General features: G+C 38.4%; 1 protein-coding gene across 2 annotated transcripts; it reads left to right on the top strand.

The window, feature by feature from the left end:
• The first annotated feature begins 2742 nt into the window (after positions 1-2742).
• Positions 2743-17854, top strand: LOC141443289 (uncharacterized). 2 transcript variants are annotated; one of them, XM_074108518.1, is made up of 8 exons: positions 2743-2829; positions 7275-7398; positions 8736-8899; positions 9955-10058; positions 11106-11257; positions 11909-11983; positions 13120-13235; positions 14337-17854. In XM_074108518.1, exons 2-8 carry the CDS (start codon positions 7281-7283, stop codon positions 15438-15440), a joined length of 1833 nt encoding a protein of 610 aa, XP_073964619.1. In that variant the 5' UTR covers positions 2743-2829; positions 7275-7280; the 3' UTR covers positions 15441-17854. The 2 variants fall into 2 exon arrangements, with proteins under 2 accessions (XP_073964619.1, XP_073964618.1); XM_074108517.1 differs by having other exon boundaries at positions 8721-8899.
• Positions 17855-26606: the final 8752 nt, after the last annotated feature.

Here is a 26606-nt window from a genome sequence, read left to right as displayed (position 1 = left end):
TATTTATAATTAGAATAATTTTGTGAATATTTTGCAATATCTGAAATTAATTATGGCCAAAATGCGTTCCGGGGCAATGAATGTCTGTGTTTTGAGACAGTGTTGTCTTTCGGAAACCTTTGTCCTCCCTTTTTTCCAAACAAAACGGGGACTATGCAACATTGTGGCATGCTCGATATTTTATGGTACGGTTTTAAGGTGTATTAAATATGATTTTGATCTAAACTTTGTTTTCACGCCCGTAATAACAGACTTTGAAAGCCATACTTAAAAACCTCACGCAACAGTGCGCCATCTAGTGAGACAAAAAACGATAGCCCTCATTGCGTGTATGCAACTAAATAAAATAAACAGCTTTTGCCCGCGCAGCGACATCCGCTTAGAATTCGGTTATCGCCCGCTGTTCCCTCTGGAACTGTGCATTTTTCCGGGATAAAAAGTAGCCTATATCTATGCCAAAAATCACGACGATCCGTCGCTCCGTTTCGACGTGAAAGACGGACAAACATACAAACACACACACTTTCGCATTTATAATATTAGTATGGATGGATTAGTTCGGCTACTCGTCAAGAGATGGCGCCACCAAACAAAAATAAAAATGTACCTAAATTGAATTTCCCCATAGAGCAAGATTTTTAGTTCAGGTGTCAAGCTGTGTCAGGCCGCTCCAAGGCGTCATGGCGCTCTCCCAGGGCGTCACAAAAAGGTACGTACACATTCATGCCTGCTCTTGAGTTGCAGTATTGAAAAAATTGAATCCTAGATTTTCATACCTACTTTTAAAATGTAGACAGATAACACTATGGATGGAGCCATCTCATAGCATGCCAGTTCCTTTGGGTATAATTGCCAACACCAATATCTGACACAACCAAAGTGTGCATAAATATCTGATAATGACTATTTCTAGAGCCAGTAGGATGTCAGATATTTTTGCACACTCCTCTATGGCAGATATAAATGCAGGCGCCTGTACGAACAAATGGAATCATGACCCAGGGTGGAACCTTTGTGCTACTAAAGTCATGTTGACATCTCATACTTTTGCCAAGGAAATCACAGTGAAATTGATTATGAAAAGGTTCCACCCTGGGCCATGATTCAATTTGTTCGACTGTACATACTAAGCACCAATGAGTTTGGAACCCCATGGGAATGTAAAAATAGTGAAACTCATAACATTTTTTTTTCTTTCGTGTATTTAAACTAATAAAGAATTTTTGGTGTCCCTGTTCAGTCAGGCGTTTGGTCTTATGGAAGAAAAGAAACAGCACTCTCTAGAGCTCTTTATACTTTAGTGCCCTGATATTGTTTGTATTACAGTCTATAATTTGTCCCACTGCTAGGCACAGGCCTCCTCTCAGAATGAGAGGGCTTGGCCCAGTGCGGATTAGGAACTGCACACACCATTGATTGTGCAGGATTGATCACAATGTTTTTCTTCACTGTAAATCACATGGTAAATTTCAAATTAATTTGTACATAAATTCCAAAAAAAACCATAAGTACAAGCCCGGGCTTGAACCCAGGACCTTCTGCTTGAGAGGCCATAGGTCAAATAACTAGACTATTGTGGTGTTTCAGTTTGTTCAAGTGGAAACCAAACAAGCAAGGGGGTCCTTGCAATTGACACCTAAAACATGGGAAGGGTTGCCTCTTGTATCTCTGCTTTTAAATAGATTACAACCCCTTGTATTAGTTTTTCAGAAACTAAACAGAATAATGCAAAAAAAAAAATTTTTTTTCCGAAAAAAAATAGGCAGCTAATTTGCCTGTTACAATTCAAACTTGTGCCTCAACTTATATAGCAAATAAATTAAATAAAAAAATGTTGAAGGAACATTTTAGCCACACAACAAATACATTAATTTTTTTACTTACCTGTATATGACGTGGAACTTTAGGAATCAGCCGAAGATGCCGATAGTGATCTGCTTCTATATCTCGCTGATTTTTTTAAGGCCCCTGACTTGACCCTAGGCCTTCAAACTTTCCGCGGCCCCTTCGACAGTGGAGCCTCCTCGGACCTGCCGGGTCTGTTACCGGACTGTCACTCGCACATTTGCCGCAGAGACACTCTCTTTACGGTGCTGTGTGGGTTCTCCATGGCCATCAGACATTTTTTTAATTAAAAAAATATTTAATTTACCGGTTTTTGTTGCTTCCTATTAGAGTTGGTGGTTAGAATAATTGAGATTCAAATGTTTTTATTAATTTTTAACGTCTGCAAACAGTTTTATGTAAGCACGTAAAATAAAAATATCAATAATACACCACAAATTAGCCGCAGTAACTATTCCTCTGCCATATAAACGAATTAACACAAGTAATATTGATAAATAAATTCTTTGGTATATTTAATATAGTTCTATTAAAGCTTTTGCATTTTGGTAACGTAAAAACGAGTTTATATCGGAAAATCGTTTTCCAGCTTCACTTCGTCCGTCGCACACACCCCTCCACTTCACCCCCTGAAATGACTGAAAGAAATGTCATTTTTTCGATCGTAGAAGATCCGGCGTGAGTGTTGTAAACCGATATTTATCGAGACTGCCATCGATATGTATGTTCAAATGAATAATAATTCAATATAATTTGAATGAAATATATGTTTAAATTAAAACAAATTCTTTGTTTAAAATTACTAATTACTTAAATAAAAGTTTCGATATATTTTTTCCAATTCGGTTTCTGACATCGATCGGTAAATATCGTTTTAATCAAGCACTGACATTACCAATATGGCAGTGAAACGTATGACAACTGCATCTCGACTATACAGCTAGAAAATAATATAACTTCTAATTTGTTCAAACACTTTATTTGGTGAGTAAAACCATAAAATATTTTGCTTTAAACTGTAAAAGCAGCCGATGGTTGATAAAAACAAAGTTAGAGTTTGATTTGTAGGACGTGTCGGAACCGTGTTGAGAGGTCAATTTTGAATTATGTCGTGTATTTTACCGGTATATAAATGAATTTACTGAGGATATAACCCGTTAATACACTTAAAATTATGTTAATAAACATCTTCAGCTAATCATAACCGGTTTTTACCATAATATTCATTGATTCTTTTCCGTATAACTTGAAATTGCCAAAAGGAATTGATGCTTCTCGCAAATCTATAAAGGCGTATTTTCCCATCTCGCGTTTGTTGAAAACCAACTTTCTTTGTTCAATCATGTTCTTCTCTTCTTCAATGTGTTTATGTTTTGGCTGGTTTAAATTTAGTCAGTATGTTTTAAGTGTATCGTCATAGTATGTTACGCATTGTACAGCGTTTGTATTCTGTATTATATAGTACATATTGTTTACATATGACATCGCCAAGGCTACTTTGTGCCGTTTGTTATTTACATAAGCGGTCGTCAAAACAATTATTGTTGTTGCTTTACCCTTTTTCTTCTTTTTTATGGAGATGTATGTATAATTATAGAAAGAGAAAAAAATAGTCCCAACACCATCACCAGTAAAACCAATCAGTAAAAAAATATTTTTAAAGCAATTGCCATATAGGTGTAAAGTGACATAAGAAGTCACTGGAAAAGGGTCTCCACTCAGCATTCTGGTGCAGCAGTTTGGTGGATGCTGCAACACTGGTTTTCTTCATTACATTAGATATTTAGATAGTCATACAATACAATGACTCCTAGTTTCAAATACAAATTGACTTAAAAATATCTTCTAAAACTTAAAAACTGTTGGGCATTACAATAATTGGTGCCAGCTCTGGGGTCTCCTGAGGTCTCTATCAGCCGGGACGAAAAGGCCCCCATGAGGCGCTTACCTCTCCCAGCAAATTTCTCTGACTGTACAGAGAGGTATGCCGCCAGTGTGTTGGGGTTTATGCCACAGGAGGGCCTCTTAGATGGTGTTTTCTTTTTATAGTTAGGTATATTTATGTAGTTTTTCAAGGATCACCCATGTATGGAATTTTATTCCTGTAACTTTCAATGAAATGAGCAAAAAAAACATAAGGATCCTCGTCATAGTAAAAAATAATATTTTTTTGTCATTCATTCTGGGGGACCATTACAGGTTTATTTTGGGGTTGAGTTCGATTAAGGGCTAAAGACACTTGGTCCATGCTATTGTTTACTTGATTTTAGTTTTTAAATTTTATTTCCTTAATGCATGACTGGGAAGTAGGGACTCAGACTGTTGGTGGGTTGGGTCCTTTCATTTTGACCTGTAAAATATTCTCATAGATACAGTCGTACATAAGTGCTGACTGTTTTACAGAATACGCCAAGACAATACTTCTCAGTTTTGTGATTTTGGGCAGTTTTTTTTTTATTTATTTATACAAGAAATAAAATAAAAGTTCACAATAAGAGTAGCTTAGGAAGCAAACTAAAACCTAGTAGTATACCTTCCGCCGCCTAACTTTGCCTAAAAGTTCATTGCCCCGACTAGTACCACAAAAACTAAAGGTATAATTCCAATAATTGAATAGGCAGTATACCGTTAAGCGATTCGAACACAATCCGGGAGTTACGTAAAGATGTCGCATAAAAAATGTATCTCAAAAAGGCGTCAAAATTGAGTATTAAGTAATGAACTTTTAGGCAGATTTATATGGCGCGTGGTACAGTTATTCTTTTTGAAGTATGTGTACTTAAAAGTAATGGAAATTAGAAATAAAACTTTGTGTGACTTCGGTACACGCTCATTCTGGCGTCAGTTTAGTCCATCATTCTGGTTTTCTATCTCTGTCATTCAAAATGGATTAACGAATATGTCAAAAGAGACAAACAAAAGCAATTGATTTTCATCAGTCTCATCTCAACCACAATAAAAGTAATAGGCAGTAGGTCGACTTCATACTAGCGTCCGAATCGACGCACGCACACAGCCATGCGTCATTTACACGGCCGCTAAACAATCTTCGCGAGACAAAACTACGCAGTGCCACGCACGCCGCGCGCCGCGAAGTCCGGTCGCTGCAGGGCTACTACGAAACTCGAATCTCGAAGTTCGTGTCATGCGGTCCTTCTGACACTTATACTGTTTAATACGAGAGCGAGAGGGACGGTACGACACGAACTTCGAGTTTCGGGTTTCGTAGTAATCCTACTGGTTGAGTGCTGTGCCGCGCCGCCCGCTCTATTCGCCCCCGTTTCGAGTCCGTAACGTGGCCATAGCGCTCGGTACTAACTCTTCATAAGAATGAGATTTTTATATGTGATAAAATTCAACAACAAGTCGTTTCGAACTTGCCGCAATAGACGCAATTTATTTTGTATTACCAACTTATAATTTAATGAATAAATAAATAATCATAAAATTAACATATGTAGAACCATAAACTAAGACATCTGTACAACATGCGCGCGGGCTCGAATACTTTCCCGCTCGCACAGTAACCTATCTCGCTCGGCGGCCCGATACACCCGAGCGCCTACGAAGGCTGCATTCGGAACTAATAAAAGGCGCTGCGCGGACGAGAGTGGATCATTCAGCTAGTGGTCTAGCTTGAGAGACGGCCTCTGCTATCCTCAAGTAAAACCAACAAGTGGGTACGGGGTGAGACGGCCTCTGCTGTCCATTCCATAAACTCACAGTTGTATGCCTATACTTTAGCTAGGTTATTTAAGTAAAAGTAAGCCCTAAACCTGTTTTGTAAGTTTTCCTGAATAAACTTTCTGAACTGTCTTCCTGGCGCTTCATTCACCCTACAATCTGGCGCCCAACGTAAATAACGTAAATTACTAGACGTCACCCTACAATCTGGCGCCCAACGTAAATAACGTAAATTACTAGACGCCACCCTACAATCTGGCGCCCAACGTAAATAACGTAAATTACTAGACGTCACCCTACAATCTGGCGCCAACGTAATAACGTAAATGACTAGACGTAAATCAAAAGAACTTAAGCAAGAAGATAGCCAAGAAGAAACACATCAGATGGCGATTCAATATACTCCTGAACAGTTTGAAGAGCTATTAAGTCGATTTCCCTTACATTCGACAACAAACAAAACGGATGCCAGCAGTTACGCCATTGGAGCAGCTTTAGTGCAGGGGGAGGGAGAGAGAGAACACCCTATTGAATATGCTAGTAGGCTACTTACTCCAGCTGAACGCAATTACACAGTGACAGAAAGTGGATTTTCTGCTAAACTCGCACCCCGTGGAGATGGTCCATACGTAATCATAAATAAAATGGGAAGTTCAATCTACGAAATTGCTAATGTAAACGAACCTAAGAAACCCATTGGAAAATATCACACATCTGCTATAACTCGATTTACAAACGAGATGATAAGAATCCAGAGCCTGTCCTACCTATTAGACGACGGGGACGGCCGAAGAAACAGCAACTCGTTCCAGTTCCTGGTACTGGTACTCTTACGGGACGTCAACGAGTACCAGAGGGGGAGAATGTAGAACCATAAACTAAGACATCTGTACAACATGCGCGCGGGCTCGAATACTTTCCCGCTCGCACAGTAACCTATCTCGCTCGGCGGCCCGATACACCCGAGCGCCTACGAAGGCTGCATTCGGAACTAATAAAAGGCGCTGCGCGGACGAGAGTGGATCATTCAGCTAGTGGTCTAGCTTGAGAGACGGCCTCTGCTATCCTCAAGTAAAACCAACAAGTGGGTACGGGGTGAGACGGCCTCTGCTGTCCATTCCATAAACTCACAGTTGTATGCCTATACTTTAGCTAGGTTATTTAAGTAAAAGTAAGCCCTAAACCTGTTTTGTAAGTTTTCCTGAATAAACTTTCTGAACTGTCTTCCTGGCGCTTCATTCACCCTACACATATGTTTTATCCCTACCTCTAAAACTACACACATCTCTTTTACTTTTTGTAGACGCCTACCCTAGCCAGTGGCGTAGCTACCAGACGGCTAGACGGGGCAGTGCCCCGGGGCCCCCAAGCTTAGGGGGCCCCTCGGACTCAGGAAATTTGGAGTACTTCGAACTCGGAACACGACGAACACGGAACAAACGATTTTAAATAGTTTAGTTGGGGCCCTAGTTTATTTTTTGCCCCAGGGCCTTTGGTTACTTAGCTACGTCACTGACCCTAGCGCTCCGCCCAGCTGTAGGTATAAATTTCAAGAATACTGCTGAGTCAAACTTCTGCCTATTGCTTGTATTGTGTCTCAACCATCAGTCCGTCAGTCCGTGAATGTTACACGATAATTCTATCATCATTCTGACCAGAACGATAGACTGAACTGACGCCAGAAGAAGCATGTGTAACTCATGAAGTTAACAAAAGCCTTTAAACAAGAATGTTGATGTTTCCAGCATATAATGTCGACTTTGGGGCGCGGCCGCGGCTACTCGGGCCGGCACCACGTGCGCTCGCCGCGGCCCGGCGACGACGACGACGCAGCCCGCACCCTGGCAGAGCTCAGCCCGAGGGCCACAGGTACTCATCATCACATAAAAATGCATATAAATAATGTTGTATTTATTTTATCTCTTTTGTGTATTTCTGTTTTGTCTCTTTACCGCACGTAATTTTCACTGTCTGCTTATCCTCTATATAACCAAATGTTTTCTCCTAACTAGGTTAGCTGGAAGAGATCCCTTTTTAGGGATAAGCTCGCCTTTGTTCTCCTCTCTGTGTATTTGTATTTTTATTTTTATGTGCAAAAAAGAGTTTACATACACACATATATACACATTAATCTGCAGAGGAGGCTAACAGTGGAGCGAAAAGGGCGCCCCCGGGCTGGTTAACCCTTTTCCAGGCAAAGCGGAAAGTGCATATAGCAACCACATAAGTATTCGACTTCATACACAAATATTCGACCTTGCTTATATAAAAAAATTAAAATATCATTGAATTTCAAAAATAATATAAAAATAAGATTAATTTTTTGGTATTGTATCTAACTAAATTCACGAAGCCTGGAAAAGGGTTATATCAATTTATAATGAATCATTATTTCAGAGTAGCACAATTTCCATGTTAATTTTTTCTCCCGAATACTTTTTTTTCCCAAATATGTATACACACATAATAAAAATTACTACACCATGTAAGAGAGTTGCTACAGACGATTCTGGATGTGATTGGGACTCATTTTAACCAACGGGGGTTAGTTATAGGCTAGTGCAGACGTTTTCAACCGGTGGGCCGCGATTGCCGCGGAGTGTAGGTATGCTGCATTGAAATCATGAATAGCTATTTTAATATATGTATAGCTTTTGAGTTTTCGTACCTAAAGGTATCAACGAGACACTATTAGTAAGCCTTCGCTGATCGTAATGTTATACATACTCGGTATACTTATGCTGTACGGAACCCTCTACGCGCCAGTCCGACTCGTACTTGGCTATTTTTTACTGTTGTGCCGCGAAACTTTGTTCAAGGAAAAGTGTGCCGTTAAAACCGTAAGGTTGAAAACGCCTGGGCTAGAGTTTCGTACAGTCAACGTCATAAATAAGTGATCATTTCTGTACCTTGTCGTTTTGAGTTGTTACACAATTTTGTATGGCTTTTCGAAGATGACTATTTATGACGTTGACTGTACAAGTCAATAGTAGGCTCACAATTTGAATCAGAAAAACTAGTTTTTAACCTTTGTTTTTGCTAAATAATGTATAATCAAAAACAAAATAAAAAAATAAAAAACAAGAATCGCCATGCTTTAAAAAGAATTGGGCACCCCAGTCCTCATATCAGCCATTTCATTTAACATGTCACTCATTCATTAAATAAAAAATAATCGAAACAATGCAAAGTCCTTATGTTGGTAGAAACAAAGATGGAGACTCCAAAGCCAGCGAAGCCCGAGACGAAGGAAGATGACAAGGAGGAAGAGAGGAATAAGGAGTTGAAGTACCACGTCAGCGGAGAAGATGAGGTGGTGCTGAAGGAACTGCTTAATGTTGAGGAACAATACACACCGCTACTTGCACTGGTAAGATTCCGTAGTCTAAATTGGCATTGATCACTTACAATTCTTATACAATGTAGTCTAATTCCAAAATCATTTCGAGGAATAGGTTTATTAAATCATTTTATGTATAACATTTTAGTAAAAAAATATTAATTGATTGTCATAATGTTTATTAACGGTTTTTAAAGAAAATAAAAGTCTATCACGAATAATTATTGCAGTAGACACATTAACTTATAAGTTATTTATTAAGAACAGATCTATCAGACCACATTTTTAATTTTGCATTCGATTTCGAGAAAAACTAACAATAATTCAACATTGCCAGCTCAGCAGGTATAAACGCTCTTAAGTATGTTTATCCATTACCTAGTATTCATAGTACAGGCTTTGTTTAGTTTGGGACTAGATTAGGGTTGCCATAAGTGTGCGGACGCAGACCGGGACACTTAAAGAGAAGGTAGTAAACATAGAAAAAAAGGACCGTTTATTCAATTCAATTCAATTCAAGTTCTTTATTTCGGACAAACAGAGTATCCATAGTGTTAGTAATTAAGCAATAACAAAACAGAAGATAATACATTTTAAACTTATTCTAGTATTAGTATTTAAGGACATATATTTATTATTATTATACTAGCTATGTCACAAACTATAATTATTATTATTACAACAATAGGTAATTTTAAAGGTCTAGTTAGTCCTTGCCTAAACACAAAACAACTTAACACAGTCATTCAATGCCAGCAACCCGCCAGCCGGTTCTCTGTTCGTAGGCGCTTTTCGCAACAAAATGGAAAATGCACGTTATCGACTATGTTATAGCTTAGCTAGTTAGTCGTGTTTATTGTAGGTATATTATTATTTACCAAGTCCAGCCCCCCACTAAATAACTATGGTTTTTAAACCGGGACAATTTGCTTGTCGACCGGGACGCCAGGACACCATACTTCAAACCGGGACGTATGGCAACCCTAACAAGGCCCAAGCCGTCTCATGAGACCTGAGCCCTGCAGCGGAACGTATATTGTTTTAAGATGATGATGATGATGATTATCAACTCTTCTATTTTCCAGCTGGAGCAGTTCTCCCCCGGCGAGGATGGCATCGCGTTCAACAGGAAACTGAAGAATTTTGAGACCACAGTCACTGGCATGTGCCCCGACGAGGCCAGGCTGCAGTAAGTTCATTCGCATTACGTACTAGCCTTTATGCCTTTCCAGGGTTCGAGGATATATATCATGATATATATCCGATATATGTCAAATGATTTTTTATGATATATATCAATACAAAAATGGTTTAAAAATTTGATATTATGAAGTAATTTTTGGCTACTTTTTGGCATTTGTTACTGTATTTCTACTTCCCAAATGTGGATGGCGTTGGAGTAGTTAAAAGATACTCTCGAATAGTAAGTTCTAATCCATTAATGGCAACACTTCTGCCGGCGTTAATGGCGTCAGTCGTGTTAAAGGGTTAGTTTTTGTTGTGTTTATTCAAATGTTTATTCAACAGTTTTGTGTTTGCTTTAAGACGGATTAGCCAGAAAGTTTCTTTGCAAGCTGCAATAATGGCTTACCACGGCTATTCTAAGATATGGTATGGTAATATGGGGTAACTGTACTAAAGTGGACCAATTATTTATTGCACAGAAGCGCTGCATTAGAGCCATTTTCAAAATTAAGCGTAAAGGGTCCTGTCGCCCATATTTCATCAAATATAATATACTAACAGTCCCATGCGTGTATATATCGGAGATCTGTTTATTTGTGCACAAATATAAATGTCAGTTTATAGAATATCAAGAGATGTGCCACCATAAAGTAAGACAGCTTTATAAATATAAACTTTACAAACCACCTGTAAAACTAGCATTGTCGTCTAAAGTCAGCCAGGCATATCACGGTGTGCCTGAGAAACAATAAGGCAGATCGATTAGAGCAACGCATTCGTCGGTATTCCTAGCTTTCTATCGGGCACATAAAATGTAAGTCCTAGCTCAAATTATGACTATTTGGACAATATATCTGGCAATAACCATCAGTGTTTAGCGACAAACTGACTGACCAATATGTACGCCGTTAGTATTTTAAATTCGCTTATGTGTGTAAATAAGGCGGTATTTTAGATAAAACAAACTCTAAAGCCGGACCGAATCGGTCATTTTATACTATGTAAGGAAGTAGGATGAATCATTCACACTATACTTACTTGTGTGTTTCAGTCAAGCGTTCGCAGCGTTCCGTGCGGCGGCTCTGCTCAGCTCAGTGACGTCCCGCAAGCTGGCGGCGGTGGGTGCTTCCTTCACGCGCCAGCAGCGACAACAGACGCTGCGACGCGCGCTGCTCAACGTCGTCATGGAGGGGACATTCTCTAGTAAGTCTAGTCGAATGTGTACTAGTGTAGTCTAATTAAGTAAGTCCAGTACAAGCGGCCGTGGAGGTTCGCGCTGCGGCGTTGCTTAACGTTGTCATGGCGGGGACATTCTCTAGTAAGTCTAGTCGAATGTGTACTAGTGTAGTCTAATTTAGTAAGTCCAGTACAAACAAGCGGCCGTGGAGGTTCGCGCTGCGGCGTTGCTTAACGTCATCATGGAGGGGACATTCTCTAGTAAGTCTAGTCGAATCTGTACTAGTGTAGTCTAATTTAGTAAGTCTAGTACAAGCGCTACCTAACATCGTCATCGAAAGGACGTTCTCTGGTAAGTCTAGTCGAATGTGTAGTCTAATGTAGTAAGTCTATTACAAGCGCTTAATGAAACAAAAAGAAAAGAAGACAAGATGCTAAGTACAAGAAAGAATATTGTTTTGCACCTGATGGGAAGCAATCACCGCCGCCCATGGACATCTGTCAACACGAGGGGTGTCACAGGTGCGTTGCCGGCCGGCCCTTTGAGAGACTGATAAGCTGTTTTTTTAAAGATCCTAAGTTGTACCGCTCCGAAAACACTGTCCCAGGAAGAAAATTAAGTGTTATGGATATTTTGTTGTAGTTTACGTGTTTATTGTAGTTTTTAATTGTTTACAGAGCTGGACGTGTTAGAGCGAGCCAACCCGCTTTTCCTGATAAATGCGGCGAACCTTATGGGGGATTATTTTGCAGGTAAATTGACTAAAACTCTTGTAAAAATTGCATTTTTTAGGCCAAAACTCTTTTGATGCCTATAAAAACTTGCCTTGCATATTTAAACGCATAATGGCTTAGTTTTTATTAATTATTTCTTATTGAAAAGCAGCAGTGTACTACTCTGTTTTTATAATTATTCCAGCATATTTCAGCAGGGTTGGGTTCGTTGACTGAACATCCCCTTTTTTTTGTTTGTTTGTTATACTCTACTTTATTGTACACAAAAGAAAAATACAGAAGGTTACAAAAAAAATGCTAAAAGTGGCTCCGAAGCGGTAACGTTTCGTGTCGTCTGCCTACCCCATTTGGGAATACAGGCGTGATGTTTGTGTGTGTGCTAAGTACAGTCAAGGGCAAAGATATCGACACGGCCAAAGTTGCAAAAATATCACACGGCCTTAATGTTAAGTGCATAAAGTCGTGTATACATATTTTTGTAACTTTGGCCGTGTCGATATCTTTGCCCTTGACTGTACGAAGGCGGACTTATCTTTGAAGGTTTTTCGAGATTTGACACGATTAAATGTATTGTATTGTATAACTCTTCATCATCTTATAATATCTGTAATTCTCGGGTCAAAAATGTTTGTGACCAAACTCCTTCAAACGGCTTGACCGATTTTTACTAATTTTTTTTTGTGTATATTCGGTAAGTCTGAGAATAGGACCTAATTTAATTTTCATACTTCTACGCGGATGGAGTCGCGGGCAACAGCTAGTTGATCTCCTCCAAACGGCTGGACCGATTTCCACGAAATTTTAAATGTATATTTGAATTGGTTCCTGGATAGTTTGAAAACACAATTGGTCCCGGCAGATGGCGCTGCTGTCGGTGTGTTATCATATTTAATGTAGTGCTGCTTTTCCGGGCAGGACAACGTCTGCCGGGTCCGCTAGTTGTACAGTTGAGTTTATAAACTTTTGGGTAAAAATTTTATCAAAAATATGTGAACACGACTATTGTTAACGGCGTAGAAGCGTGTTCAGATATTTATGATCAAATTTTTCTCAGAAGTTTACGAACTCGACTGTACGTAAAACACGTAAAAATAACACTTGTAATGTTTCATTAATTCTTTCTAACAAGTTTTGTATGCATTTTGTCATTGCAGAAGCGCGTCTATGTAACGGTAATAAGGTCCACATCCTGGCAGGCCCGCTGCTACAGTACATGAAAGCGCTTCTCGCCAGCGATGACATCCGCGCCCACAGGAGTCTAGCTACACAGGTAACTAACGTTTTAAGATCTCTTCAGTCAAAGTCAAAAACCTACCTTTATAAAAAAAGTGAGCTTGTCTTCGGAATCCAAAAGTTTAATGGTTACTTGACCTGAAATGTAAATTTCAGAATTAAATTATTATTATTATAATTATTTATTTTTTAATTTATGACGGTGGAAGCAGTCTACACTTCCACTGAACGTAGATTATAGTTAGAGTTTAGTTTTGTAACTAAGGGACCCCATACATCCCTGTATTATTATTATTATTTTTTGTATTTTCTTTTATTTCATTGTATACTGTAGTTTTTAAGTATTTTATTTGTAATTATTTTATGTTGAAAAAATGACTTTCTGACAAGTTTCTTGCGGCGCATTCTTCTTGGCAATGATGGTCTTTCCGAAAGCGCTGGTAGTTTTAAAAAATTACGTGTAAAAGTGCCCATTGCGGCCTATTTACTGAATAAATGATTTTGATTTTGTTTTTTTTTTGGAAAAACCTCTGTTGAAAATCCGGCAAGAAACTCAACGAGAAGAACGCACTCGGCCCGCGTGGGACTACGGCCCAAGCTCTCTCATTCTGAGAGGAGGCCTGTGCCAGCAGTGGGACGTATATAGGCTAGGACAGATGATTACTTTATATTGATCCGTTTGTTTACTTCAAAAGAGGTTGATGTTAAATACGTAACAATCGCGCAAGAAGCGCGTCTTCAAATATTTTTGAGCAACTCATCATCATCATCATCCCAGCCTATATACGTCCCACTGCAGGGCACAGGCCTCCCCTCAGAATGACAGGGCTTGGGCAGTAGTTCCCACGCGGGCCCAGTGCGGATTGGGAACTTCACACACACCATTGAATTGCTTCGCAGGTTTGTGCAGGTTTCCTCACGATGTTTTCCTTGACCGTAAAGCTCGTGGTAAATTTCAAATGTAATTCCGCACATGAATTTCGAAAAACTCAGAGGTGCGAGCTGGGCTTTGAACCCACGAACCTCTGCTTGAGAGGCCATAGGTCAAACCACTCGGCCACAACGGCTTGAGCAACTATTGCAACTAAAAGATTGGGTTCATCAAGTGGTGTATAATAACCCATTTATTTATTTTCAGCTGATGCAAAACGGCAGAGAGCTCCTCTCAATCCTATCTCAAGAGTTGGACGAGCTGTCTATCTCCATTCGTCTCCGGTTACTGGCACCTCCACCGATCAGCATCATCTGGCTCCTACTGTCAGCCGATCTGTGTCTGAACAAGTTCCTCCCCCTACCCAACACGTTACAGCAGTTCTACGCCGCCCATCTAGATCTAGCCTCAGATGAGAACTACAGCGAAGTCAGCTACGGATCATGGAAAAAAAGCCCGGAGAAGGAAGACTTCAACCGCTCTGATGTTAGTGCTGATCTCAGCGACAAAGTGGCCCAGAACATATCCCAAATCAGCATCAACGATGATGGTGAAATGAAACCGAAACTAAGACCTATCTTAGGAGCGGGTGCCGGATTACTAAGACAGGAACAAGCTCTATCCGTAAGCCAAGACAACTTCGACACGTGGACAACTAAAAATAGTCTTAGCAAGCGATATGACTTGAACTCCTGGAGGCAAGAAGAGGAAAAGAAAGAAGAAGAACCACCAGTGTTCAATCCTACCGTTTTACCCCCAAATTTGCAACAGAATTACCCCGTCACCGTACCAGATTACCCACCTCCCAATGTTAACAGATTCAATAACTTTCCCGAACAGACTTTCCCTAACTACTTGCAGCAAGGGGACGGAGCGTACATACAGAATTCATATACGGGGAACAGTAATTTTAACTCACAAGGTGATGGTTTTGTGCAGCAATATCAGAACGATAGGCCTGCACCGGAAAGGGTGAACAACGAGATACAGAAAACAAGTAGCAGAAGACCTGTGGAGAATTGGAGAAAAGAAAAACCTGAGGTTGAGGATCCTAATAAGAACAGGGCGAGGAACTGGACGAGGCAACACTCTAAAGATAACATTAACGAAGAAGAAGGGAAAGAAGAAAGATTCAGATCGAATTCAAGGAACTCCCGGGATAAAGTACCGGGTAGATTTAGACGCAACAGCACGGAGGAGGCAGTTATAAGGGCTCCGAAGAGCCCTCCGAGGAGACATGTGTCCGATGTCCCGAGAAGTCAGAAGTATTGGGACCACGATGACCGATGTGACAAGGATTATAGCAGTTAGTGTTTGTGACAAAACAGCGAATTTCATTTAGGTTAAAAGTGTAGTGAAATTTTAAGTGCAAGTTGCAGTAACGTGCGGTCACGTTGCGAGCTAGGTATGTAACTTTTAAAGACTGGGTTGCGAAAGATTTCAAAGGTAGATTCTGGTTTTATATGTCAAGGTATATTGTTTACTGAAAATATTGATTGTTCGTTTTTAAAAGCCATTCTAAACCTTGTTTATGTAAATATTTAGACACCTCTTCTGCAAAAGGTGTTGAGAGGTGTTCAACGTATCTTTTTAAAGCTCCGCTTGCTTCGATATGTAATGGTAACTGGACACCACAAAACAATGAAATTGACAATTATCCTTTATTGTTCATTTTAAATGCTTAGGCTGCCTGTCCACTGGAGCGGAGCGAGGCAGCGGAGCGGAGAGCTAGATAAAAATCCACCAATAGAATTGCGTAGAACAGTCTTCCCCAAAGTAGGCGCTAACGCCCCCTTGCGGGCGCTGGAGGCCTAGAGGGGGCGGTAAGGGGCCCAGAAAAAATCCAGCCGAGACTAATATGTTATTGAGGTTATTAAGGTGAAAAAAATGGGAGGCGCTCACATATATAGATTACATCTAATCTATATCTGTGGGGGCGCTACAAAATAACTGATTTGCAAAGTGGGCGCTAGACGAAATAAGTTTGGGAACCTCTGGCGTAGAACCTCGATTGCTCTTCAGTGGACTGAAGCTAGTTATAGCTTCAAAATTCATACAAAACCGGGAAGCGGAGCTAAAATAGGGAATGGGGCGGAGCATTGAGAGGGGAAGCGGGGAAAGAATGGAAAAATAGTCCGCAACTCCACACCGCATAGGGTTGCCATACGTCAACCATTGTTCGGACATGTATGGATTTTTGACCCTTTGTCAGGATTACGGGCGGACTTGCCAAGTGTCTGGATTTTTAGAAATGACCTCGGAGAGAAGAACTTGGTGTCGGGGAGGGGGCTACGGAGTGGGGCGAAGGGAAAGGGAAGCGAAGATCCACGATACAGTACACCGCGGACCGCAGTCATGCGCCGGCACGTTCTTCAACCTCACTTCATATCTCACTTCACTTCAACGTTAAAGGACCATCCATAAAATACGACACACCAATATTGACCATTTTTAGAATCAATTTTAAAAGCTTTTATTGAACTTGCTATGTATGTGCGGGTCAAATCTTGCAAGTTAAATTTGACCCACTTCTAGTAGTCGGATTGCTTTGTAGTTTGGCATACTTATGTAAATTGCGTGACAATACAATAATCTGGTAGTGACATCCCATGGTAGTGCGGCCAGGATCGTCTCCGCAGGACGGTAATCTTCAATGGTTAATGGCATCGACTTTAAATTTGGTATGCAAATGTAGTTTGGGTGACAATGCAAGTACAGGCAACAAAAAGTACAGTCAGCATAAAAAGTTTTTATTAAAAATGAATCTTTTACCAAAAACTTATTTCATATGGCAACCCTAGCTCCGCATTACTTTTGGCTCCGTTTCGCTATCTACCTCCGTGCCTTCTCAACTCCGCTCCGAATTACTTTCTCGCTCCGTTATTTAGCTCCGCGCCTACGGACAGACACAGACCCGCTCGGCTCCAGTGGACAGGCTGCCTTAAACTCCAATAACACTAAAGCAAAGCCAACGAGACGAGTTAAATTATGCCAAGAGACAGAGAGGGAACGAAATAATGACATATCACACAAAGATGAAGTACATCTCGTCTCGTTAACTTTGCTTTACATGATGACTTTTCACTAACACCAACATAATAATATGTATATGTTTGTAGTATGACATAGAATACTTTGATTTGCTCAATTTAAATAGCAGTACCTCCATACATGACAAATGCTACATAGATTAGACATCATAGATACAATATACATTTATATACAATAGGTTTTTATATTTGTTTTGATACACCTAGTGCTAGTTGAGAATCCAAAACTTTGTCCTGTGAATTTAAAAGAAAAAACTACGGCCTGCGGGAAAACGCAGTCTTCGGGCGGGAGCAGGTACAATCCGTCCCTTCGACGCGCGCAGTTAGCGCCGCTCATACTGTTCAACAGGCGTCCACCCGCACTGTGCAAGCATCAGCTAGGGTAGGCCCTAATATGGAAAAATCTAAGGTCTAGTAAGCTCAGTAATGCAGTATCTTTGCAAAATCCAAGTTCAAAATACGGCGATGATTATCTTGATAATTATACCGTAATAATTATCAAGTCGTAATTTTATCAAGATGCACACATGCATTTTCGACAGACGGACCAATATTTTTTCATATTACAGGGTTGCGTGGGATAATTATTTAGATAATTGTTTTTATAAAAGATAATTATTGCGCTATTGATAGTTATCAAGGATAATAACGTTGATGCCAGTATGTGATGTTAGTCGGCAAATTTAGAAAAAATTATGTCGACATGTTTGTGTTTATGCAAGCTCGAACAAAGCAATATACGTTATATTGTGCGATAATTATGGGATAATAATTATCAATAATTATCAATAATTATAATTATCTTGATAATTTCCTACCCTGATTTCTTGCTTTTAAGTTCACTATTATATATTATTTTACTTGTCGCATAGATATACTCAGCGGCACAAAATTTGGCCCACCCTTCACACAAAATTACCGATTCTGCATACATTTGAGGGCCAGGTTTTTTGCTCTCAGTATATTATAAAAACCTGACTGAGACAAATGTTTTTTAAGTCTGTTGAAAATTACTAAGCAGTGAAACGTACATTACATAATTCGTAATAAAATAATGTTATAATTTATAAACATTGCTCACATAATTCTGTTCGTATAGCTAATGAAACGCATAATATAAGAAGTAATTTTGAGTATTTAGTCCATAGTCTAGATGTTTATTTCAAATTAAATTAGTGTTAGTTTCGTATGTAAGTTAGAATGGTGCATTTAAGTATGTAATTCTGGAAATTATGAAGGGTCTCTTACAGGAGGTTTATAAAAGATTTTGGAATGTATTGTATGTATGGCATTAAAATTAATTTTCATTCATTGCATAAAAAAACCCAAGTGCTCCAAAAATTTACTTGTTAACGCATTCACTGCCATCGACGCGTATATGCGTTTTTGGAACTTCCTCCAGTGCCGCTGTCATAATTATTCATACATTTTGAACGCACATGTGCGTCGGTGGCACCTGTGGTCATTCAAGCCAAGTCAGGTGGCAGTGAATGCGTTAACTTAAGAAATTTAATAAAATTGTCATGACTACAGCTAAATGTCAAGAGAATGGCGCGATTGATGCAGGGCGGGCGATTCGGAATCAACTCTACATAACTCGGTAAATCTATAGTCATAGTTTACGTACTGAATAATTTCGCAAGCTGATAAATTAAACAAAATGCTAATCTCCGTAATTAGTGCTACGAAACTAGCCTGTAATTAACAGAATAGGCGTTCTCCTGATCAGAGATTGGCATTGTTCGAATAAATAATTAATCGTTCGCAAAATTGATCGAAATTTTGGATCAATTATTGATTTAATAATCAATTAGATTAAACGTCAAAAATAAAAGCTAACTATATTTGCATGTAACAAGTGAAAATGCCGTGTGTTCACTTAAAATTCATAGAGTTTAATTCTGTACAGTGATACGGATCCCTTAACTCTCGGAATGCTTAATTTTTAATCTCTGTTGTTTGAAGATTTATTTATTTAATCTTGCACTAATTATTCGAACTCACACGAGAATAATTATTATTCAATAGTCGATTAATTTTGCTCGTCTTAGGTTCTGAGCACGTGTTCAGAATCGCCCTGTAGTACAGTCAAGCTCGGAAATGTCTCTCGTACCGCACGTATGAGTGTCAGTATATAAACAAGTATACTAAACGAGATCCTGCAGCAACGGGTTATTGCCATGGGAACGGTCTATAACTAGGGTAAATCGTCTATTACTGGCAACCTTGCACTAAAAATGAATTCTAGTAACCTATAAATATAATTAATTTTAAGTATAAGGTGGCCAGTAAAACGCCACTATGCCTTCCATGGCAGTCATGTCTTTGGTTTAAAGAATAAATATTATATTTATCTAATTGACGTTTTAGCCCTATAGTTTAAGCCTTAAGAAAACTAATATCGTTGATGAAATGTCGCCTTTGTTAATTTTGTGTAAATTGGACTGTAAACATTTACATTTTAATAATAAAAATAGGGTAGCAACGACGTTCATACTAACTCCATAGAATAATCCAGAGATCTAGCATCAGTGCACATTTAAAGCATCCATTGCCGACAACGCGTATGTGCGTTATCGGGACTAAAACTTTGAAGGCGAAATACACATGTGCGTTTTCGGGCAGATGTAGGGTGTGACATTCGGCAGCGAATGTTAATAAGGCATAGTTTGCTGGATTTCATTGAATTTCTCGTACCTGTATAGTAAATATTGCACAATTTTGTTATTAATACACAAATAGTATAGCCCATTGCATAATGGATAGCTAATATAAGTTTTAGGAGACTTTAAAGATTAATATCATGGACAAGAAGGCACCAAATGGTAAATGGTCGTTTAGGTATTTTTGCAAAAAATTCGATTCTTGTCAGTGCCGGTGTCTTTGGCGAATAGTTTTTTGTAATCAGTGTTTATTCAACTTTTGGTTGAATTATCTGTAATGGTGTCGATAATTACACTGACATTTATGATGACTTTATTAAGCCGGGTCTTTACTGAACTAGCTGCGTCGCGCGGCAGCCATTTTCGGTGCGATTTTGAGCCGTGTCGAACAAAATCATGCTTTCATGCGCTTGCATCGCGCGGCGGCTTGCTCAGTGTAGACCCGGCTGTATGATTATTAGGGCTCGGAATTTTGCGTACGGCTATTGACAGATTGTAGGGAGAGAACTCCGTCTTTATCGATATTATCGATACTGAAATTAACAGTTAAATAGACTTTGAATACGAATTCGACAACTGTTAATTAAATTGTAACTTTAATACATGATTGTGAATATATTTTTGCTTGGAATATTATTATAAAATACTTTGTATTGGCTATGGTAAGAACTGAAGGAATACAAACTAATATTTTCTCTTTTATTTTATCAAAGGGTAGGCAAACAAGCTACCTAACGTTAAGTGGTCTCAGAGGGATCTTTTGTCAAGTTATAAAGTATAAAGGTATTCGTAATTATAGTCATTTCAATAAAGCAATTTAAACGGATTAAACTTTCCGATATTTTAAACTTTTTTCATCATTGACCGCTGTAAATACGTATCATCCGAATGTTTGAGGTTTTATACAATGAAAACATACATAAAAAAAAACTATCGACTTGTCGATAAGATCGATAAAAAGCGGTGCAATCTCCCTACAATTTGTCAGTAGCCGCACGCAAAATTCCGGGCCCTAATGATTATGATCTCGGATCGAAAAACAAGCTTAGATATCTGTGCAAACTTAGATAGTGGTGCCGTAAAAACTAGATTCTTACCGCGTCGTGATGTCCGTTCGACATAGGTCACTATTGGGATTGTTATAACTAAGTGAGCTAAACTGGAGCGCCCAACTTTAATGTCAAACGGACACCTCATTAATGGCGCCATCTAGCTATGTTGTTAGAAAACCTTCAGTACAGTCACGTCTAAAAGTATGTATACACAAAAAAAATGAAAAATATGTAGCCACACATTTTCATCATAAATATGTATCTATTTCTGACACCAAAAATTGTATTCATTAAACTGTTTCAGTATTATGTAATCACAAAATGCTTCAGAAAGTTGCATACTTAAATAAATTCCATTTAAATGTATCCACCTCGTAGGCAAAAATAAGTATACATGAATGGGTTCCATATAGATATAACCACACTAATTTGGCAAATATTTGTATACGCCGTTTGATTCATAAATATGTATCCAGACTGCAACAACAAACCTTGTCTGACTGGCATAGAATCGTAAGTTGTATATTTAACTGATTTGACAATTCACGAAAACAGTGCGGACTTGTCACTGCATACGTCTATCTCACGATTATTCTATGACGCACTTGACAGTCTTTAGATTGAATTGACTTGTAAATATTGAGTATTTCAGTTTAGGGTCATTCTCAGAAAGGTGCACTAAATGCTTTTTTGTTTTTATTTTAATTATATTGTTAGTTGTTAGTGGTTTGTTGTTGCAAATTATAGATGCTTCAGTGGATCTGTCCTCAGTGGATGACCCGAACAACTTGATCGCTTTGGCTTAGTCGATATTAATGACCACTCTGGACGTTTCCAAGTATTTGGTGATCTTGATGGTGTATAAAAAATTAAATATATCCATACCAAATTTCATCCAGCTCACTCCAGTCAGTTCATCCCCCATTTTCTCCCCTTAAGGGTTGCTTTTGGAGATAAAAACTAAGTACCCTATGTTCAGCCCCTTGACAGTCGAAACCAGTCGGTTACGACGTGATACCGGAACAGACAGAGTTACTTTCAATTCATCACTCCATAGTATAAAACAAAGTCGCTTTTTTTGTCTGTACGCTTAGATCTTTCAAACTACGCAACGGATTTTGATGCGGTTTTCACAAATAAATAGTGTGATTCACGGTGTCTATGTATACCGTAACCGTGTTGTGCCGGAACGGGTCACCAGTATATAATATTATTTTAATGGAGTATGGATTCGTAGTATGTATGTCCCTGCCCGCATGCAGGTTACGAAAGAGACACACATGTAATCTTAACAAAACAGTAATTCTTCAAAACGAATCAAAATATCAAATCGTGTTTACATATTTATGAATCAAACGGCGTATACAAATATGTGCCAAATTGGTGTGGTTATATGTATATGGAACCCATTCATGTATACTTATTTTTGCCTACGAGGTGGATACATTTAAATGGAATTTATTTAAGTATGCAACTTTCTGAAGCATTTTGTGATTACATAATACTGAAAAAGTTTAATGAATACAATTTTTTGGTGTCAGTAATAGATAAATATTTTTGATACAATGTATGACTACATATTTATGCAACCTTGTTTTTGTATACATATTTTTAGACGTGACTGTACCTATAATTATGTCATTGAATTTTTTTTTTTCATCAAAAATGATCAGCAGATTTAACCGATCTACGCTTTTTTTGCATGCGAGATAATGTTGACTTGGCAATGGTAAACCTGTGACATATTAAATGATATTGTAACGGATAACTCACGTCTTAAATCGAGTTTAGCTCGACATGTTTCGGGCTTTTTTGTAGTCCTTCTTCAAAGGAACACGCGCCCTACGCGCCACCGCTCTGCTCGCGGGACACGAAAGTCATCCGTTACAATATCATTTAATATGAGCGAGTCTCACGGTAGTTTCATGTCAAAACCTGTGACACTCGCAATGGTAACTAGTGTAACGTCAAGATCAAGACGCCGATATTTTTTGACGAAGTTTTACATAATAATGACACTGATTATCGTAAACTTACTACAATAGGGACTTATCTAGATATTGGTGTTGTACCTATGGTAAACTTGTCGTCTCCAAAAATGTTTCTTCAGAAAGGTCCATGGTATTCCGAATTGAGTGCTTTCAATTCAAAAACTAGACTAATATAGGATTAAAGCGAAATTTTGCATGTATGTACAGCAAACTCGCTAGGTACGTGTAAGTCGAAGCGTAGATTTTATAAGAATTGGTATAAAATTTTAGAGAATTCATAGCTGATGATGAACATTGGCGTGATTTGTTTGTTTTGGAAGTTGTGCCCTTATTTTAAAACTGTTGGAGTATATGCCAGTGAAACAGGTTACTATTGGCAGAGCTACACTAAAATATTGTACATTGTTAGAGAAATGAATTATTTAAGAATTGAAAAGCAGTTTACTGAAATGTACAATTTTATTTCTTTGAACGCCACAACATATTAACGCCATCACCTATAGGTACGCCATAACGCCAAAAGCGTCCTAAAGGTTGTTCTAGTTTAAACGACCATGTGTCGAGGGCGTTCTAGGCACGCCAGCTCGTAACAACTTTAGGTGTTCCTGGCGTTCAAAAGGACCTAAACTTTTTAGTGTAGCAATGCGATGTCTAAAGGTGCAAAGTACGGGCATAGATAAATCGTATGTAGAAAGAAGATGGTTGTATATTTTCGATTAAATAGAACAAATGTTATGAGTTTAGTTAATAAAACGACTTATGTTCTGTATAATTAATTTAATTAATTGCATAAAGATTGCGGCGGACGCATAACGAGTACTTGGAAATTATGTAATCTCAAATAAATTGGAATTTAATTTCGTTACATTGTTTTTATTTAAATTAATAAATGCGGTGGGATGATAAACTGAATTTATTTTGACAAGAATAATCAATTCGTTGTGCGGTTATTGTATGATCTATAACTGACAATTCATGCCCTCATGGCAAATATGTACAACCTAGTAATCTGTGTCCTTCTTTAATAATGTACCATCAGCCAAATAAGTGGTCTATCAATTTTTAAACAAGTTCCTATCAAATGAATATGTCACTAAAGTCGAATTTTAAAGTTGACAGTCACGTCTATTGGCATTATTGTTTTGTGACATGCAAATGATTATCAACTTTAGGGTGGTAGACCACATATTTGGCTGATGGTACCTAATTCAAATTACAGGACACAGATTATTAAGGTTGTACATTAAGTTCATTTCTAGTCGACAATGAGGGTTTCTCGACAGACGGAATATCGCTAGTAGGTACTACTAGTTAGTACTTATCGTGAGCTCCGTTTGATGTGAGTCTGCCTGCGATTGACTCGTTTAGTTCTTTAACCTCTTCACCGCCACACAAACGAAGTGACGTGCTCTATACGCCACAGAAAAACCAGCGACAAATCAACTTGATTTTTAATTTCGAATTCAGATCATAAAACAAACTATACAAAATTTCATGACGTCAGGAAAACGTCACGAAATCCTGTGAGCAACTTGTGAGGAAGAAATCGTAATTTTGTAACTACATCGAAACTTTCTATTGGATCCAACGACAAAGACAACGAATGATTTCTGACAATAAATGATTGATTGATTGAAAGATTATCTGACTTTATCAACTTACCATTAGGTTTTGTATATATTTAAACACAATATTATATATTTTTTTGTGTTGAAATAGCGTCACAACAGCACAACTTTTTGTGGAATAGTCTTGTGTCACATTTGGGATTCAGTTTCAAAGTGAGGTGTCTCAACCAAGACTAACGTCAGACCTCAAAATACTAACGCCATCTAGCGATATGCCACTCGTCATCAATCCCTCATTAATTTTGTAGTAGGAGTATTTGAAACACATTCTTCAACTTGTAAAAACGAAGCATCTATAATTTTATTACAAACAATAAATGACTACAATTATGTTTAATATTTATTAGTGCGCTTTGATTTCTTATTCTACGAATTTATTAATATTTCCTTATTTCTAATACTTAATAACGCAAAATTAATAAATAACAAGCATATATAAATATAAGGTTAACCTAGAATGCTACCGTGGCCATAGCCAGCTATTTCTGTGATAGCCACCAATGTGGTGTTGGTAATATTTATTTTACACCAGAATAATTATTCTTCTTTGACCTATATCGATCACATATCAATAAATGATTTTGTATTTTTTTACTTTTTTAAGTTTTTTTTTCGAGATGACAAGTATTACAAAGGCTGTGAATCGGTAGTATATATCAAATTACAGCGCATTCTTGATTGGTGATTAGACGTCCACCAACGAGATGGACGGATGACCTGGTTAAAGCCGGGTTCACGGTGAATGCAGGCCGCTGCCAACCGAAGCAACTGGGTCAATGGGGGAGGCCTATGTCCAACAGTGGACGTCCTACGGCTGAGATGATGATGATGACGGTGATTAGGGACTGCACGCCGCATTTTTGAATCGTTTTAGAAACGCGGGTTAACGACGCGTTTTTTTCATAGAGCAGCCATCATCATCCCAGCCTATATACGTCCCACTGCTGGGCACAGGCCTCCTCTCAGAACAAGAGGGAACAGAGAGCAGCCATACTCGTACTGTATCGACACAAACGGGCATCGACGACGCAATCAAAAAACGCGGTGTGCAACGACCTTTACAAGTTAGTAAGATTAGACTGCTAGCTTTAGATTAATAACTTAATTATACAACTAGATATATACTTAGTAACAAGTGGAGCTTACAAAAGCGTGTTAAAATAAAAAAACATTCATGTTTTTGGAGGGACAGTTTATCTCTATGGCTGCGTGTCACTAGAGATGTAAGAGGACGTGGTTGCGAGTAGGGATGGGCTGAATATTCGTTTCATATTCGATATTAGATAGATAGATAGATATAATCTTTATTCTTCAAAACAAAGACATGGCTTAGTAGCTAAAGAGTAATAAAACTAACAATTAAAGAAAAACATACATTAACTAACAATTAAACAGATCAGACACATAAATGAGAAGCCATGTGATGCACTGAAGAACAGGCGCTGGCTCAGCATTGTGCTGCGATAAGCCGCAGCGCTGGTATTCTGCCAGTACCCATACCGAATATTCGGCTAAATCACTGAACGTTCGGCAAAGTGATACTCAAAATGTTCACTGTATTGAGACATGTAGGAGTTGAGTGTTAAATGTGTTATTTTTATAAGGTGCAGTGAGACTTTATGTTTTTATTGACACTGTAGGTTTATTTCCAATAAATAACAGCAGATAAAAAATATTATTTTGTAATAAAATAATATTTTAATATAATCGATTAGGTTTCAGGTATTTATTGTGAGAAATTAAGCAAGTTTACAACATTTAAAAAATAAAAATGAATCATATTTCTAGTTTCTACTCAGGAATCAATTATGCCGAATATTCGGTTCGGTAAAAGTTTTTCCGAACATTCGGCCGATTATTCGTATTCGGTCAATGAAACCCATGTCCGGCCCATCTCTAATTGCGAGGAATTTGTTTCTCACGAATAGCTCTGTAATGACGCGTTTCTAGTGGTTCATGACAAACAGACCTTTAAAAGAGCTTTTTGGGCCGCAGCTCAGGGCCCTCTATATACATGCACGCCTCGCCATTGGAGACCTAGTACATCATTATCTAATTTGAAAACGCATAGCGTTAAGTTGGCATAACAATAA

The sequence above is a fragment of the Choristoneura fumiferana genome, chromosome 27 (assembly GCF_025370935.1).
Source record: "Choristoneura fumiferana chromosome 27, NRCan_CFum_1, whole genome shotgun sequence".
NCBI lineage: Eukaryota > Metazoa > Arthropoda > Insecta > Lepidoptera > Tortricidae > Choristoneura > Choristoneura fumiferana.
The sequence above is the reverse complement of the archived record's forward strand: the minus strand, read 5'-3'. Positions and strand labels throughout refer to the sequence as shown.

What these genes read in the sequence shown, in the direction of transcription:
- LOC141443289 (XM_074108517.1), top strand. Translation starts at nt 7,281, where the DNA reads ATGTCGACTTTGGGGCGCGGCCGCGGCTACTCGGGCCGGCACCACGTG. An exon ending in ACACACCGCTACTTGCACTG is followed by an intron (nt 8,900 to 9,954) that starts GTAAGATTCCGT and finishes TCTATTTTCCAG; the next exon opens with CTGGAGCAGTTCTCCCCCGG. An exon ending in TATGGGGGATTATTTTGCAG is followed by an intron (nt 11,984 to 13,119) that starts GTAAATTGACTA and finishes TTGTCATTGCAG; the next exon opens with AAGCGCGTCTATGTAACGGT.